The sequence below is a fragment of the Polypterus senegalus genome, chromosome 10 (assembly GCF_016835505.1).
Source record: "Polypterus senegalus isolate Bchr_013 chromosome 10, ASM1683550v1, whole genome shotgun sequence".
NCBI classification, from domain to species: domain Eukaryota; kingdom Metazoa; phylum Chordata; class Cladistia; order Polypteriformes; family Polypteridae; genus Polypterus; species Polypterus senegalus.
The window spans coordinates 26,730,348-26,747,861 of record NC_053163.1 but is presented as its reverse complement, the minus strand read 5'-3'; the positions used below and the strand labels follow the sequence as shown (position 1 = coordinate 26,747,861).

The 17,514-nt window shown below is 42.2% G+C and overlaps 1 protein-coding gene across 1 annotated transcript in view; it reads left to right on the top strand.

Annotated features, from left to right (window-relative positions):
* Positions 1-15,276, top strand: part of LOC120536981 (E3 ubiquitin/ISG15 ligase TRIM25-like) — a 30,459-nt gene extending 15,183 nt beyond the window's left edge. The window contains exons 4-6 of the mRNA XM_039765564.1: positions 10,956-11,112; positions 14,254-14,319; positions 14,557-15,276. Coding sequence (XP_039621498.1) covers positions 10,956-11,112; positions 14,254-14,319; positions 14,557-15,131 — 798 coding nt within the window. The 3' untranslated portion in view covers positions 15,132-15,276. The remainder of the gene's footprint in view (positions 1-10,955; positions 11,113-14,253; positions 14,320-14,556) is intronic.
* Positions 15,277-17,514: the final 2,238 nt, after the last annotated feature.

The following is a 17,514-nucleotide window of genomic DNA, read 5'->3' as shown; positions in this document are numbered from 1 at the left end:
CGCCTCACCACTTCTTTTAAGTTTAGCTCTTGGAATGCTGAGCAGACACTCATTTGAGGATCTAAGGTTACAATTTGTAATATAACAGTTTCTTTCCCAGTAGACCTTTTCATAACAATTTTCCTTCCCAGTCCATATTCCCATAACAACTACTTTGGCTTGAAGGATGTATTTGCCTTCTGGAGATGAGCATCACCCAATTACCCCTCACTGTATTCTCACATTCCTAATCCTGGGCCTTTTGGTTAGTCAGTTCTCACCATTAAGTTGGAATTGGGAGGACCCAAATGTTGTGACATGCGAGTCCCTGTCTTGCACTCCAAAGACGAGGCTGAGTCTCAGTACTTTAGCAAAACCAGCTTTATTCGACTTGAAACAGGAGCAGCAAGGTTATTTATTGTAGTGGGGTCTACTATTCTATTATACATAGACACAGCAGTCAGGCAGGTTCCAGGCCAGGTCAGTGGCCAAGTTGTAACGTTCCCTGCATCACCCATCGGGCAACTGGCATTTTGCATGTGGCAGCGGTCAGCTAGTAGTTGTTACTGTGGCGTTGCAAATCTGTGGTTGCCTCGGTGATGGGCAAGCATCCCTCAACAGATGCGGAAGTCGTGCTTCTGCGTGTTGTCCCATTGTGAAGAGTCTCAAAAGAGGTAATGGCGTTTCAGCATGTCGTCCTGTTGCGGAGGGTCACAAAAGAGTTCAGAAGTCTCACATTGTGAAAACAGGACTGCTCACTTGATAATTCAATTAATGATTACTTGTTGCACTAGCATCCCTTAAGGCTAAAATCGTAGGTAGCCATGCTAGTAATCGGCAGCACACAGCTTCACTAAAAAGGGCTAAGCTGCAGACGGCCTTGAGCATGACACTTCCTGACTGCTTGGATGAAAAGAAAAATACAAGACTTTAACAATTAAATCTGACTAGTCTAATAAATTCTTCTGTAACTTGATTTATTATTATGATTCATGAAGAAGCATTTACATGTAAGCTTAAATGCTATCTAAAATATATGTATATGTGCTAATGTAAAAGTCTGCGGCAGTGGCATGCAGCCACACACTGGTACAGGGGCTAAGCTGTTGGGGATGGAAGCAGACGGCCTTGGGCTCACAAGCATCTGCTTAAAAGAGAGAGAAAGACCCAACTCTTAACTCCTATATGGCTTAAGCTAGCTAACACAATACATTTCACTTCAACTTGATCTCCTAAGGCAGCATTTCTCAACATTTAAGTATTTGCGACCTGAGTTTTCATAACAGTTTTAATTGCGCCCCCCTAATATTTTTTTGAAAGGAGCCCATTTAAAACCAATTTGTTCTTTTTTAAATAATGATATATCATAGATGCATATTTTATTATGCCTACTTAACTTTTATCGACATTTATCTTGCTCTATATTTATTTTTTTAGTATCAGAATGTAGTTTAAGTTAATTTGTTTTGGTTTCAATAGATGTATTTTTCATATTGTTGATTTTTTTTTTCTTTTTTTCACATATTTGCACCCCCCTAGGGGGGCCCGCCTCACAGTTTGAGAACCACTGTCCTAAGGTATTGATGGGTCTTAAGCATATGAACATTTTAAATGGGATTTTATTATGTGCTACTGAGTTAGGTTGCTCAGCGTTCTTAAGATTAAAGACATTTAATGTTTGTGTAAACTTATTTAGTCTTCTGTGAGTCGGAAGCCTCAGCACCTCTGTACCCAACACAAAAGTTTCCTTGCTCAGTTCCTTCAGGGAACACAACGTCCTTGGCTCACAGCAATTCAAAACAAAGCAAGAGAAAAGTCAGTTAGGGTGCAGAAGATGAGGCCCAGTGGCCTTTATGCTAAAATCAATGGTGATCTTTTAAGTTGTTTCAGGCATAAGCTTTTAATAGCTATGTTGTGATTTGAGATTTTGTATAACTTGATAAATGTTTTGTATGTCTTTATTTATAATTTAGGCAAACCAATGTAATTTAGAGGTATTCATGTTTGCCTTCCCCCATCCCCCTTTTTACGACTGTCTCTTTGTAATTTTATGACAGGATTTGGGAGGATGTGTCTTAAACCAGTTTGATCTCCCACACAAAGCCAGGTTAGCTTAACATATGGTCTTGGGGGGGTTGAGGTGTTAATGTACTATTTCTCTCATTGGTCTGAGATATGGCTGTTTGGAATTGGCTAGTCTCAGAGGCCTTTAAGTACCATGATGTCCTATTGGTTCTAGGAATTGGAGAGAACATCTATAAATGTACTTGCTCAACCACATTCTCTCTCTCTGACTGACATATGATGAAGAAGCATCTCTCTCTCTAACCAACATATGATGGAAGAAGCATCTTTCTTGCTAACCTGTGATGATGAAGACAACACAATGAAGAGCACAGCTCAGCAGCCATATTGAACAGACATGTGGCTGAAAGCTGAGCACCAATAATGCCTTAACTAGAGACATTTTAAGTAACTGCAAGTCTGTGTGTCACCTGAATTACACATCACCATTTTATCAGGTTGTATGGTTGCCAATATTCAAATGTACTTTGCATTTTGTTATTATTTATGAATATTATCAGTAATACATTATTTTATGTGTAACTTAACTCCTGCTTGTCTTTTTACTACATCTAATTGCCTGAGGTTATAGATATAGAAGGGAAGGTGGGGATAAGTTACAGTATATACAGTGGTAAATCTGTGAGATTAGGCATTCTAAGGCTACATATTAATAATACAATAGGGGACAGTAGAGCAATATATATATTACTCTACCAAGATAAAACAAGCTAATAGCACTAAAACTAATAACAAGGCACATTGATCCTTAAGCTAAATTGTCAAAAGGAGCAGTGGAGGTCTATGGCTCAACTCATCTCAAAAATATTCCTCTCATTTTAGTTAACTCAGCAACCATGAGACATTCTCAGTTCTCACATGCGTAACACAATGCATCTCATTATTAAATTTGTGAATTTGCAACGTGTGATGTCATTGGTGTAACCATATAAAGCAGGGGTCCTCAACTCCGGTCCTGGAGGGCCACAGTGGCTGCAGGTTTTCATTGCAGTCCTTTTCTTAATTGGTGACCTGTTTTTGCTGCTAATTAACTTCTTTTGAATTCATTGTAACTGACTTGCTCTTGAAGATTCGGATCCCTAAATTGTTTCTTTTTCCTTAATTAGCAGCCAAGCAATGATGAGAAACATGACCAGCAAACTCTGTCCATCATACGATATCTGAAAATAAAGAAAGATGAAGGTCTCAGGATTGCTGATCTGTTCAGGTCCCTTAAACATTTTATCAGTGCTATTAGAAAAGAGAAAATCAGCAATTTCAGAAATGTCTGCTATCGCACAATGAGAGCAGCAACAAGCCATGGAATTAAAGAACGGGTTTAATGAACAACAAGAATCAGCGCCTGATTAAGCAACTGGCTGGAGTGAAATTGGTTGGAGTTTGAGGCCCTGACTAAGTTGGTCTTCTGTTGGCTCACTCACTTCACATTTCTTTCCGGTTTGGGTGCCATTTAAGGAAAGAAATCTTAAAAACAAGTCAATTAAAATTAAAGGAAAAGGAGCTAATTAGCAGCAAAAACAGGTCACTAATTAAGAAAAAGAATAAAAACCTGCAGCCACTGTGGTCCTTCAGGACCGGGGTTAGGGACCCCTGATATATAGGACACCATATGAATTTCTGGATCATCTGAAATTTATGAAATATTTGAGGACAATAACATTAAATTATTTCTGTGATTTCTGGCAGTAGAATTCTTCCTTGTAATTAGGTCTTTAGTGTTAGCGGCCTTGACGTTTGTTTTTGTCTCCTGGTGTTGACCATTGTTAGGTTTTCTGACCGTGTCTCGTTTCTGTCCTTCCTCATAAAAAACTCTTATCAACTCTGTTTATTTCAGTCTGCACGAGTGTTCAAGGAACGGGATTTTAAAGCAGATATTCAGCCTCTAGGCAGTGCGACTCTCTCACGTAACCAGTAGCAAAAGCAATAAGTGATATATATAATAGCTGACCTCTGTCTGTTTGGAGTTGACCTGATTTCCTAGTGTCCATGTTTGTGTTTTCCTCAGTACTCTGTTTATTTATTTAATGAACAGAGCAGGGGTTCTTAACCTGAATTCCATGGATGGATTCCGGGGAGCCCGTGTGGGTCAGATAAAAATGAACATTTATATTCACTATACAGCACGGTACTGTTAATTTTTCTCACGTGAACTGTCTCATGTGATTGTTCTCACGCGTTATGTCTCTCGCATTTATTTTTCTCGCTTAGTATTTATCTCACTTAAGCTTAATGAATGAGTTACATAATTATGAAAAAAATAACATGCGAGAGAAATAACGTGCGAGAAACATCACACTATAAAAATAGCGGTCACCATACAGCTCTCCCCCTTGTCCCAATCAGTGGCTTCCGATTTAAAGCAATGAAAGGAAACGCACCCTGCCACTGCTTACAGCACAGTGTCATCATTCTCTGCATGACCGCAAGTGTATGTCCATATATGAACGAGACTATCAAATCTTGATAAATAAACTACATTATATTCATTGCATGCAAAGTTGTGTTTATGTGAATATTTCTGAGGAAGGGGGTCCATAGCTTTCATCAACCTTTCTTAAAGGGGTCCGTGACTCAAGAAAGGTTAATAATCACTGGAATAGAGGCTTTAAATTAACTTCAAATGAGTGAATGTGAAGGTGTACATGAGTGTGGTACCAGGATTGTCAGTTTTCTTGCCCATTTGGGCATTTATTGACAGTCATCTTCAGGAAAAAATATTGGCCTATGCAGGTTGTGTTTTTCCAGGGCTTCTTTTTTAAAAACAATGCGATATTTTGGGCTATTGGTCAAACTTCCTCCTTCGCCTCCTAAGCATTGTTTCCATCTTTCGGGTATCCCAGCTTCTCTTTGCACCTGTAGATGTACTTTATCATTTTAAAGTCTCCAAGGGGCAATAGGCCTTCGACGGTGTGTACCTGATCTTCCACACTCGATGCCACAACCTGCTTTCCAGTATGTCAACACTGGGATAGTTTTTTGGGCTGGCAAATCCTTAAGGATCTGGCAACCCTGGTGTGCCCTGTCGGCCCTTTTCAAAGGCCTGGTCCATGTTGTAGATTTAGATTCTTGAAATTTAGATTTAGCTTCTTTTTAACTCTTTCAGGGCTGATGTCGACTTTTGTCAAAATTCAGGAGTAGAGGACGGTAATCAGCGGTAAACTGCAACTAAACTCACCCTTTACGCTTTAGTTCGACTCTCTTTGCTAGAAGGCAAGTTACATAGCTTTGTTGGTTTAACTTCGATTCCCTATGTGTGTGCCAACATCTGCCGAGAGACCGAAGCGAATGTGCAAAGCAAAATACTCCATGGACATTTTACATTATTTCGTTGAATAGGACTCCGAGTTTAATGCAAGTGATCTGGAGATGGAGATCAAAAACAAAAGTGAGGTACCAGCATCGGCTGATCGGTCCCCAGCTGATCGTGGTGCTGAACGCCTACAGCAGAGGACCACCACTTATGATGACAGGAGGTACAAACCAGATTGCGACACAGTGCAACTGCCACCCACCTGCTGTGTGAAAACAGCTAGGCAGCTGGTCCATCGTGTATTCCTGCTGACCATCAAGGTGACCCACTGCCGCCAGAGATGCCAAACCTGCGCCAACAGCAGCCACAGCACATAGCATCAGACGTTTTATGTTGACTTATGTGTCAAACCATCGCTATGTGTTCTTTTCAGAAACCTGAGTTTTTTGGAAAAAATATTCAGCCCTCAAAGAGTTAAAGAAGGAGATTACGACACACACGTGGACCAAGTTTCAATTTTATTCAGAATATTCTGGAAGCCGGCAGCATAGTGTACTTTCGCACTGCCCAGCCTGATGGAAAATCCCACTCCCAAAGGAGTTTTTTTTAACAAGATGGGAATTTGACTAGATAAAATGGCTGTTTTCATTTCTACATCAAACAGCTGCTCTCACATTGCTGAAGTTGTCAGAGATGCTCTTTAATAAACATTAACATATCAAAGTGTTCCAAGATCTTAAAGGACAGTTTCTTTACTTCAAACCGTTAATTTATGTTACTGTCTTACAGGAAACTTCCAAGGCCAAAAGCTCTTGACTGGAGGCACAGATTGTTCCTCACAAAATGATTTTCCTTATCTATGGTTTTACATCAAAGAGCAAAATTATATTCGCTTGTTTCCACAATGCCTTCCATTCAGTGCTGCAGATTTACACCACACTCTCATGACCCTGAACTAGAAAATTTGAAATGTGGACCATCGATCTGAACTTGTCGAGCACCTTGAGAGTAACGTCCACTACTCAAAGGCGGCAGTTTTAAATGCATTTTATTACATTCTGCTAATGAGTTAGACAGATTTATATTCCATTTCCTTTATGCACATGAGTGGGAACTGGGAGGGAGGCCTAGTGGCTAAAACACAGAGCTTGAGATGTCCATCTGCACTGCATGTTTAATTCCCATTTTGTGTTCATTATGTGACCCCAAGCAAGCCACTTAATACACCTCTGTTTCAACTAAATAAAGTGTGGGTGCACATATATATGTACTGTATATAAAGTCTGTGTTTGTGGCAAAGAAACAATTTTTCCATGATTTACCCCTCTGCTTCACACAAAATTACAAATCAAACAATGCAGACAACATGATTAAAGTACACTTCATCTTAGCCAAAAGGCCGCTAAGACTGGACTCCTTTGGTACTGTGTCTCTCCGGAACATCCTTGGGTACCGCTGGTTTGACTTTGTGTTGCTCATGGAGTCCTGAATGATGCACATTGCCCGCATTGTGAGGGAGGATCAGTTACGGCACTACGGTCATGTGGCGCGATTCCCCGAGGATGATCCAGCTCTTAAGATCCTTATTGTTGGGGGCCTGAGTGGCTGGACCAGGCCAATGGGTCGCCCACGTAACACCTTGCTGCGGCAGATAGATGTAGCACGTGTCTGCCTGGGGGGGTTGCAAACCAGGATCCAGAGCTGTTTTGTCGTGTGGTGGGTGCAGCAACGCATTGTACCAGTGCATGCTCCCCAACTTGACTTGTGATTAAAGTGCACATTGCAGACTTTCATTTAAAGGGATCTGCATACATTTCAGTCACACCATGAAGCAATGATAGCATTTTTTCTTCATTTTTCCCCCATTTCAGGACACCATAATGTTTGGGACACAGCAAGGGCTAGTCTATTAAAGTCGTTGTCATATTTAGGACTTTATTGCATATCCTTCACATGCAATGACTGCTTGAAATCAGGTGCTGAGAATCTTCTCTGGTGATGATCTGCCAGGCCTCCATTGCAGCCATCTTCAGCTCCTGTTTGTTTCAGCTGCTTGTCCTCTTAAGTTTTCTCTTCAGTATATGGATGGTCTGCTCAGTTGGATTAAAATCACGTGACTGGCTTGGCCATTCAAGAATTTTCCAATTTTTAGCTTTGAAAAACTCCTGTGTTGCCTTAGCAGTATGTTTAGGATTATTAGCTTATGTTGGATAAATGAGTTTGGAGTCATTTCCTGGAACTTGAGTAGATCAGATGTTTCTCTACACCTCAGAATTCATTGTGCCACTGCCATCAGCAGTTCCATCATCAATGAAGAGAAGTGTGCCAGGACCTGTGGCCGCCATACATGCAACATTTATTTTATTTTTATTTATATAGCACATTTTCATACAAACAGTAGCTCAAAGTGCTTTACATATTAAAGAATATAAAAATGAAAGACACAATAATAAAACAAAATAAATCAACATTAATTAACATCGAATAAGAGTAAGGTTCAATGGCCGGGGGGACAGAAAAAACAAAAAAACTCCAGACGGCTGGAGAAAAATAAAATCTGTAGGGATTCCAGACCATGAGACCGCCCAGTCCCCTCTGGGCATTCTACCTCACATAAATCAAACAGTCCTCTTTGGATTTAGGGTTCTCACGGAAGGGCTTGATGATGATGATGGTCACGTAGACTTCTGCCTTTTAATCCGTCCATCATTGTTGGAGCATCATGAAGCCTTGAGTAGGTGGTGGTGGCGCAGGCCCAGCCATAACACCCCTAGCACCATGTTTAACCAGATGAGATGGCCTGCTTTGGATCTTGGGCAGTTCCTTTTGGTCTTCAGACTTTGCTCTTTCCTGCTCTTGCAGGTTCATCTTTGTCTCATCTGTCCACAAGACCCTTTCCCAGAATTTTGCAGGCTCTTTTAAGTTCTTATTCACAAACTGTAATCTGAGCATCCTGTTTTTGTGGCTAACTAGTGGTTTGCATCTTGCAGTGTGGCCTCTGTATTTCTGTTCATGAAGTCTCCTGCTGATAGTTGTCTCTGACACACACACATCTGCCTCCTGAAGTCTGTTTCTGATCTGTCAGACAGGCGTTTGGGGTTTTACCATTGTGAGGATTCTTCTGTCATTAGCGGTGAAGGCCTTCCTTGGCCCACCAGTCCCTTTGTGATTACTGAGCTCACCAGTGTGTTTGTTGTTCTTCATGATATTCCAGATAGTTGATTTAAGTCATCCTTTAGATGTTACTGATGTCTCCAATTGTTTTATTCTTGATTTTCAGTCTCATAATGGCTTCTTTGACTTTCATTGGCACAGCTCTTGTCCTCATGTCAAACAATGGCGACTTCAGCCTCAGAAGAGCAGAAGCAAGCTGATGTATCTGATAAAGCAATGAACCCCACCTGGAGAATCACTAATATCTGTGATGGCATCTGTCCCAAACATTAAGGTGGCCTGAAATGGGGGACCATATGTACAGTACAGGCCAAAAGTTTGGACACACCTCCTCATTCAATGTGTTTTCTTTATTTTCATGACCATTTACATTGGTAGATTCTCACTGAAGGCATCAAAACTATGAATGAACACATGTGGAGTTATGTACTTAACAAAAAAAGGTGAAATAACTGAAAACATGTTTTATATTCTAGTTTCTTCAAAATAGCCTCCCTTTGCTCTGATTACTGCTTTGCACACTCACTTTGACATTCTCTCGATGAGCTTCAACAGGTAGTCACCTGAAATGGTTTTCACTTCACAGGTGTGCCTTATCAGGGTTATTTAGTGGAATTTCTTGCTTTATCAATGGGGTTGGGACCAGCAGTTGTGTTGTGCCGAAGTCAGGTTAGTTGGGCGATCATTTATTTTTCAACAGGACAATGACCCCAAACACACCTCCAGGCTGTGTAAGGGCTATTTGACCAAGAAGGAGAGTGATGGAGTGCTGCAAATGGTCATGAAAATAAAGAAAACACATTGAATGAGGAGGTGTGTCCAAACTTTTGGCCTGTACTGTATGTGTGTGTGTGTGTTGTGACGGATGGACGGGGCCCATTCTTGGCCAGGACATCCCTGCAGCATATGTACCAGGGGAGCAAGCATGGGAAACACAACATCTCCCCTTAGACGCTAGATGGCAGCCTCCCTGGAATGCAGCGGTGCCTCAGACTCCCCCAGGGTTTCATGGGGGTTGGAGTTTTGTGCAGCCCTGTTAGGTTCTGTATACGCCGCCAGGGGGTGCTGCAGCAGGAGCGGCTGGACCCTTCTGGGCACTAGTTTCCTCACACCTGGAAGTGCAGCCTGATGTTGGCAATCAAGCACCTGGAGCACTTCCGGGTGCCTAATAAAAGGGGCCAGCAGCCACCACTCAGCAGCCAGAGTTGGGTGAAGGAGGACAAGGTTGCTTGGGAGGAGTGGTGGTGCAGGAGAAGAAAGTGTGTGGTGTGTTGGTGCTTAGAACTGTGTTGTGGCCGGGGAACACGGGAAATACGTGCCTTCCAGCTGAAGAAAAATTAAAGTTTGTTTATTTTATACATGTGCCTCCATGTCCAGTCTGTGTTGGGTCGGGCACCTATATAGCGCCTTATTACAATGTATATGTGTGGTTATGTATGTATGTGTACTGTATATATTGTGGCGTATGGCCGGGGCCTTTACCTGGTCTGGATGCCTCTGTGCTGGAATGACCTGGGGAAGGAGTGTATCCATGGGTGCCAACAGGGGCTGCTGCAGATGTTGGTGCACCCCTGATTGCAGCACTCTTGCCACACCTGTAGACCAACAAGCACCTGGAGCACTTCTGGGTGCCTTATAACAGGAACCAGCAGCCACTGCTCCGAAAGCCAGAGTCGGGTGGGAGTAGACAAAGCTTTCCAGAAGGAGTGGTGATGAAGAGAGAGAAGAAAGGAGAGAAGGAAGAGTGTTTGGAACTGTGCTGTGACTGTGTTGTACATGTGGGAAACTGGGGAAGGTGTTTACCACGGGAAAAGAAAAAATATAAAAATAAAAGCGTGTGTCCTGAACTTGTGTCCCACATCTGGTGATCCACAATATATATATATATATTGTATGTGTGTGTGTACAGTAAAAATATACAGTGGCAATGTCATGTCTTGAAGTGAAAGAAAAAAGTCTAGAAATGATGACAATAGCATCATATTGAGGCCTTGTCTTTTGCTGGTGCTCTACTTGCGGAGCTCCATCGTCTTCTGCAGCTTGAACGCTCACTTCCAGGATTGCAGATTTTACATGTTGTGGAGAGTGGATGAGATGGTACCACAGAAGTTACATCAGTTGTCCTCTGGTCTCTTTTCCTCCACTCTAGAGGAAATGGAAACCACATTAATTTTGGTGCATCACTTGTCTCTTTCACCCCAAATAAACCTAAACCATTACCTTTGTGGCATTCCTAAAGCCAGTGTGACTGACAATATAGAGATCTGAACAATTCTACTAATTTGCTATGCATCTAAAGAGCCTTAGGATGAGGTTTAGCACAGAAAGTTGCTATGAAAAATGAAATTTGTTTCTTTCCCTCTTTGTCTAGCCTGCATTGCGACTATACTGCCACAGAGCAGATTTATGTTAGGCATTGGACTTTTTTGCTGAAGTCTTCCTTGACAGTCTTTCTCTGTTGGTCTAGACATTCCAGTCTCTCTGTGTTTCTTCTGGAGATGGAGATTTCCTCGACTTCACGGTAAGCATGACCTCGAAGGACGAACTACAGAAAGAGCTGACTGAACTGAAGCAGCAACTGGAAGGTATTAGCAAGTGGCAGCTAATGAAAGTCACCCGGGCCGGTAAGTCCTGCTCCGTAAAGTCTACCTACTACCAAAACAAAAAAAGAACTGCAGCCATTTCTGTGTTGTTTTGATTTGGGTTATTGTCTACTGTGATGGAAACCTGGACGCTAGCAAGCCCAAACCCTAACACAAACCCACAAGCACAGTCCCAGGTTCAGATAATGGAAGGTTTTTATTATAAAGTCCTTCAAAAATGTAACACAGGTTTTCTTTCCACAATAATTCCTTCCTACCGCACTACCCACCTCCTCCTCCTCCACTACCTCCCAGCTCCAACTCACCTGGATAAGGGAGTGCAGTCCCTTCAATTACAGACCCGGGAGTACTTCTGGTGCCAGGACAATTGCCCGATCGAAGTACTTCTGGGTCACATGGAAGTCCATATCCTTGTCTCCCTGCAACGCCCTCTCGTGGCCCCCCATGACTCCATCAGGTCTGCACTGCTGAACTACATCTCCTGGCAAGCTTTGTGGGCATCCGGGGCTGCTGCCATCTCGTGTGCTGGGGAAATAAAAAGCTTCCAACAACGTCTTTCTTTCCTAGTGAGCTGTCCGTCCATCCTTTTTGGTCCTCCTGTCCGGATACAGAACAATCCCCTCTCCTGGCAAGGCAAGAGCAAACCCTGACCACGATGCCAATCCATGTTCAGGTTAACTGTCCTAGGCAAGGGAGTGACATTTTATAACTAACTAACATGCAAATCTTAGGGATATGAAAGAAAAAAAAGATACCCAGACATCAGGAGAATGTACAAATGTGATGAAAGAGTAAGGAGGTTGAGACTCAAGCCCAGGACTTTGACCACTGTGCCTACAGGACCCCCCTCTGACAGTACAAATAAAAAAAAAAATCATGCGGACACAGCGTAATGTTTTTATTCAACAGAAATTGCTGTACTAGAAGGGATGTGTGACAAGGAGCGTTGTCATGATGAAGAATGAAACTGTTTCAACATTTTCCTCGTTTATTGATGCTGAAGGACTTTCTTATCTTTTCTTGTCTTCAACTGAGTCAGATCCATTACGAAATAGATCAAATCACATGTAAACAGTCTTAATTGTCGGTGCAGTGTCACCATAAAGCGATTTTAACATCTGATGGGTTTCCTGAGCTTTTTGCAATTTGAAACAAAATTTCATGTTAATGTGTTGCTTGATTTCCATTATTAATGACAAACTTGAAAAACACACTTGAACTCAACAGTGGCTCACAAACGACTGACAGTATCAATGAAGGTGAAACTTGTTACAAACTTGGATCTAGTATGGCCATGTCAGACCCTGCAATGAATTGTTTTCTGTTGCTCTTGGATGGAGCTCTGCATCAACATTCACCCTACTTTTTGATCACACCACGTATAGTGACTGTTCTCAGTTTATTTAATTTCATCTCATTTTCTGAAACCAAGTTTCCTTGTCAGGGTTGTCGTGGTAGCAGGACCAGCAGGTCAGCTTGGACGTTCCTGTCCCCAGCTATAGATTCTTTCTCTTCCTGGGGAATTCCCTCCATTCCTTTCTTCCTTCCTTCCTTCCTTCCTTCCTTCCTTCCTTCCTTCCTTCCTTCCTTCCTTCCTTTAATCCCTCCATTGTGTCGTGAGTTTGCTGCAGGTTCCCTTCCCAGTGGGACTTTCACAGAGCAGGTCTAGGAAGGATCCTCCAGGGAAAGTATGCCCAAACCACCTCATTTAGCTCCTTTTGACCTGGAAGAGCAGTGACACTTCTGTGATGCTCTCCTGAATCACTGAACGTCTAACCCTATCATAGAGGTTCAACCCAGACTCCCTGCCGAGAAACCTCATTCCTGCTGCTTGTACTCGAGATCTCATTACCCACAGCTCATAGATGAGAGGACAGGGATGTAGATTGACAGGTAAACTGAGAGTTTTGTCTTTAGAGTCTGCTCTCGTGCCACCAACCCAGATTGGTACAGCGCATACCACACCAAACCGTTGGTTGATCTTGTGTTCCCTTTATCTATCATTTGTGATCAAGATCCCAAGATACTTCAACTCCTCCACTATGACCAGTTGTCCCTCAGCCCATCTGATCTGATTCTGAGTGAGAACCATGACCTCTGACTTGGAGGTGCTGATCCTCATTCCAGACGCTTCACACTGTGTAGAAAATCTTTTGAGTGCATTCAGTAGGTCATAGTCAGATGAGGAGAAGAGGAAAATGTCATCTGCATAAAGCAACAATGCTACCCCTAGCCTCCTCAACTGGACACCCTCACGTCTTCTACCGTGCCTTGATAATACCCTGTCCATGAAAACCAAAAACAGGAATGGTGATGAGACACAACCTTGATGGAGTGCGACACGTAGGCTAAGTATTTGGGCACAGCTCTCACTGCATTCAAATGGGGAACGGATGCAACGCAAGAGCGGCGATTGTATGCCATATTCCTGCAGCACCACCTGCAACACGTGCCAAGGGTCACGTCTCATATGCCTTTTCCAAATCTGCAAAACATATATAGACTGGGTTATCATTCTCTTATGCATCCTCCAGCAAGTGCACCAGGGGTAAGAGATGGTCTACTTCTCCACAGCCACTTTGTTCCTTTAGTGCCTTTTGCTCAACCATCGGATGGAGTCTACCCTCTAGCACCCTTGAATATGCCTCTGTAGTTGGATCACACCCTCTGGTCACCCTTCTTAAATATGGGAACCACCACAGCAGTCTGCTACTCCTAGAGTGCTTTACCCGCCTTCCATGCGACACTAAAATAGATGTGTTAATCGCGTTACCCAACAAAATCCAGCCCTTTTCGTCATCTCCAGTTGGATTAGATCCCCCCCCAGCAGCAAGCTACCATAGAGGCTTTAGCAACAGTGATGTCCACTGGGTTAAGGAGTTCCACAAAGTGTTCATTGCATCACAACACTGCTGGCTTCCCCATAACAGGTCAACACACTCTAGACGAGGTCATGCAATTTATTTCATATAATTCTAAAACCGGCCTGAGAAATTTCAGGAATTCATTTCACACCCTTGGTTTTAGACTCACACCCAGTGCTTGCTGGGATACATAGCAATCTTGTATTGAAGTAAGAAGGTTCAGGAACTGAATAAATGTAAATCTTTATTGTTATTTTTTTGTTAACTTGTGTTGCCCTTTTTTCTTCACTTTACCTAGCAAGCGAGTCTCCAGTTTTCATCTTTACACCTCGGGAGTCAAGAAACAGACAAGATTTTTTAAAATGTAAGTTCTGGGATTATCATTACATTTATGGATAGTTTGCCATTTAAAATGACTGTTTGCTAATGCTGGAAATCTAAATAAAATACGCAAACTGTAACCAGGAGAATTCAGGTGTATTTCATTACTGTTTTTTCATTTTCTGAAATGCTTAGCTAAATGGTTCATTAGTCCTGCTTTGAATCACTTGGAGGTGAAGAGTTTCTGTCAGAGATGATTTTCTTTGTTCTCTCCTGTCAGATGCTTGTCAGCTCACGCTGGACTCCAACACAGCCCACCAGAATCTCTGCCTGTCTGAAGACGGCCGAACGGCCACGGTGATTGAAGAGCCCGAGTCATGTCTTTACCACCCTGACAGATTTGAGACCTGCTGGCAAGTTCTCTGTAATGAAGCTCTGTTTCACACTTGTTCTTATTGGGAGGTGCAGTGGAGTGGGGGGGCTGTTGAAATTGGAGTTGCATATAAAACAATCAGCAGGACAGGCGAGGATAATAACTGCAGTCTCGGCAGCAATCCCCTCTCCTGGAGTCTACAAAGCTCGTTCTTGTCTCTTTCTGGCTATTATGCCCATCATAATAATAAGAATGTAAAAATAAGTGCCCCCCACTGCCCCAGAATAGGAGTCTATCTAGACTGGTCTGGTGGCACCCTGTCATTTTATAGTATTTCAAAAACAATGACCCTCTTGCACCGGTTTCAGACCACATTTACTGAGCCGCTCTATCCTGCTTTTAGGCTTTACACTTTAAATTCCAGTGTGACAATCTGCCCGGTCCTGACTGTTGACTCGCAGGCTCTCCACACCACTCTATGATACGTGCTTCTTCTAGTACTACTATACATATATTGTATATAATTATAAATACAATTTTTATTAAGACAACACTGCAGCTGGGGCCATTTATTTGAACGTGTTGCATGACAGAGTACTGCAAAGTTTGTATACATTTTTTTGAGACACCCATATATATGTACAGTGCATCCAGAAAGTATTCACAGCGCATCACGTTTTCCACATTTTGTTATGTTACAGCCTTATTCCAAAATGGATTAAATTCCATTTTTTTCCTCAGAATTCTACACACAACACCTCATAATGACAACGTGAAAAAAGTTTACTTGAGGTTTTTGCAAATTTATTAAAAATAAAAAAAATGGAGAAATCACATGTCCATAAGTATTCACAGCCTTTGCTCAATACTTTGTCGATGCACCTTTGGCAGCAATTCCAGCCTCAAGTCTTTTTAAATATGATGCCACAAGCTTGGCACTCCTATCCTTGGCCAGTTTCGCTCATTCCTCTTTGCAGCACCTCTCAAGCTCCATCAGGTTGGATGGGAAGCGTCGGTGCACAGCCATTTTAAGATCTCTCCAGAGATGTTCAATCAGATTCAAGTCTGGGGTCTGGCTGGGCCACTCAAGGACATTCACAGAGTTGTCCTGAAGCCACTCCTTTGATATCTTGGCTGTGTGCTTAGGGTCGTTGTCCTGCTGAAAGATGAACCGTCGCCCCAGTCTGAGGTCAAGAGCGCTCTGGAGCAGGTTTTCATCCAGGATGTCTCTGTACATTGCTGCAATCATCTTTCCCTTTATCCTGACTAGTCTCCCAGTTCCTGCCGCTGAAAAACATCCCGCAGCATGATGCTGCCGCCACCATGCTTCACTGTAGGGATGGTATTGGCCTGGTGATGAGCGGTGCCTGGTTTCCTCCAAACATGACGCCTGGCATTCACACCAAAGAGTTCAATCTTTGTCTCATCAGACCAGAGAATTTTGATTCTCATGGTCTGAGAGTCCTTCGGGTGCCTTTTGGCAAACTCCAGGCGGGCTGCTATGTGCCCTTTACTAAGGAGTGGCTTCCGTCTGGCCACTCTACCATACAGGCCTGATTGGTGGATTGCTGCAGAGATGGTTGTCCTTCTGGAAGGTTCTCCTCTCTCCACAGAGGACCTCTGAAGCTCTGACAGAGTGACCATCGGGTTCTTGGTCACCTCCCTGACTAAGGCCCTTCTCCCCCGATCTCTCAGTTTAGATGGCCGGCCAGCTCTAGGAAGAGTCCTGGTGGTTTCGAACTTCTTCCACTTACGGATGATGGAGGCCACTTTGCTCATTGGGACCTTCAAAGCAGCAGAAATTTTTCTGTAACCTTCCCCAGATTTGTGCCTCGGAACAATCCTGTCTCGGAGGTCTACAGACAATTCCTTTGACTTCATGCTTGGTTTGTGCTCTGACATGAACTGTCAACTGTGGGACCTTACAGTATATAGACAGATGTGTGTCTTTCCAAATCATGTCCAATCAACTGAATTTACCACAGGTGGACTCCAATTAAGCTGCAGAAACATCTCAAGGATGATCAGGGGAAACAGGATGCACCTGAGCACAATTTGGAGCTTCATGGCAAAGGCTGTGAATACTTATGTGCATGTGCTTTCTCAGTTTTTTATCTATACTAATAAAAGGCAAAGCCCTCACTGACTCATCACTAATTCTCCAACTTCCCGTGTAGGTAGAAGGCTGAAATTTGGCAGGCTCATTCCTTACAGCTTACTTACAAAAGTTGGGTAGGTTTCATTTCGAAATTCTACGCGTAATGATCATAACTGGAACCTATTTTTTCATCCATATACTATAATAGACGTCTGCTCGATGGCCGTGGGAGGCGGAGTTACGCCAATTACAGATCACCAATTGAAGCTTTATGAATAATAGATACTTTATTCGCCATCAATGATTGTTTTGGTAAAGCCATACTCAGTATATATATATATGCGCATGTATGTATGTATGTATGTGTATGTGTATGTATATATATATGTATATATGTATATATATTTATATGTATATATGTATATATATATTTATATGTATATATATATATATATATATATATATATATATATATGTAGATATGTATGTATATGTATATATATGTGTGTATATGTATGTGTATATATGTATATATATGTATATATGTGTGTGTGTGTGTGTGTATATCATATATATATATAACTATATGCATATATATATATATATATATATATATATGACAGCAACACTCATCACTCACAACAGTGACAAAACAATTACATTGACAATCATGTTACGTTATTTACAAAATGTTTCCTTTTCTTTTTCATTACTTTAACACACTAGTTCTCCGCTGCGAAGCGCGGGTATTTTGCTAGTTTTTAATA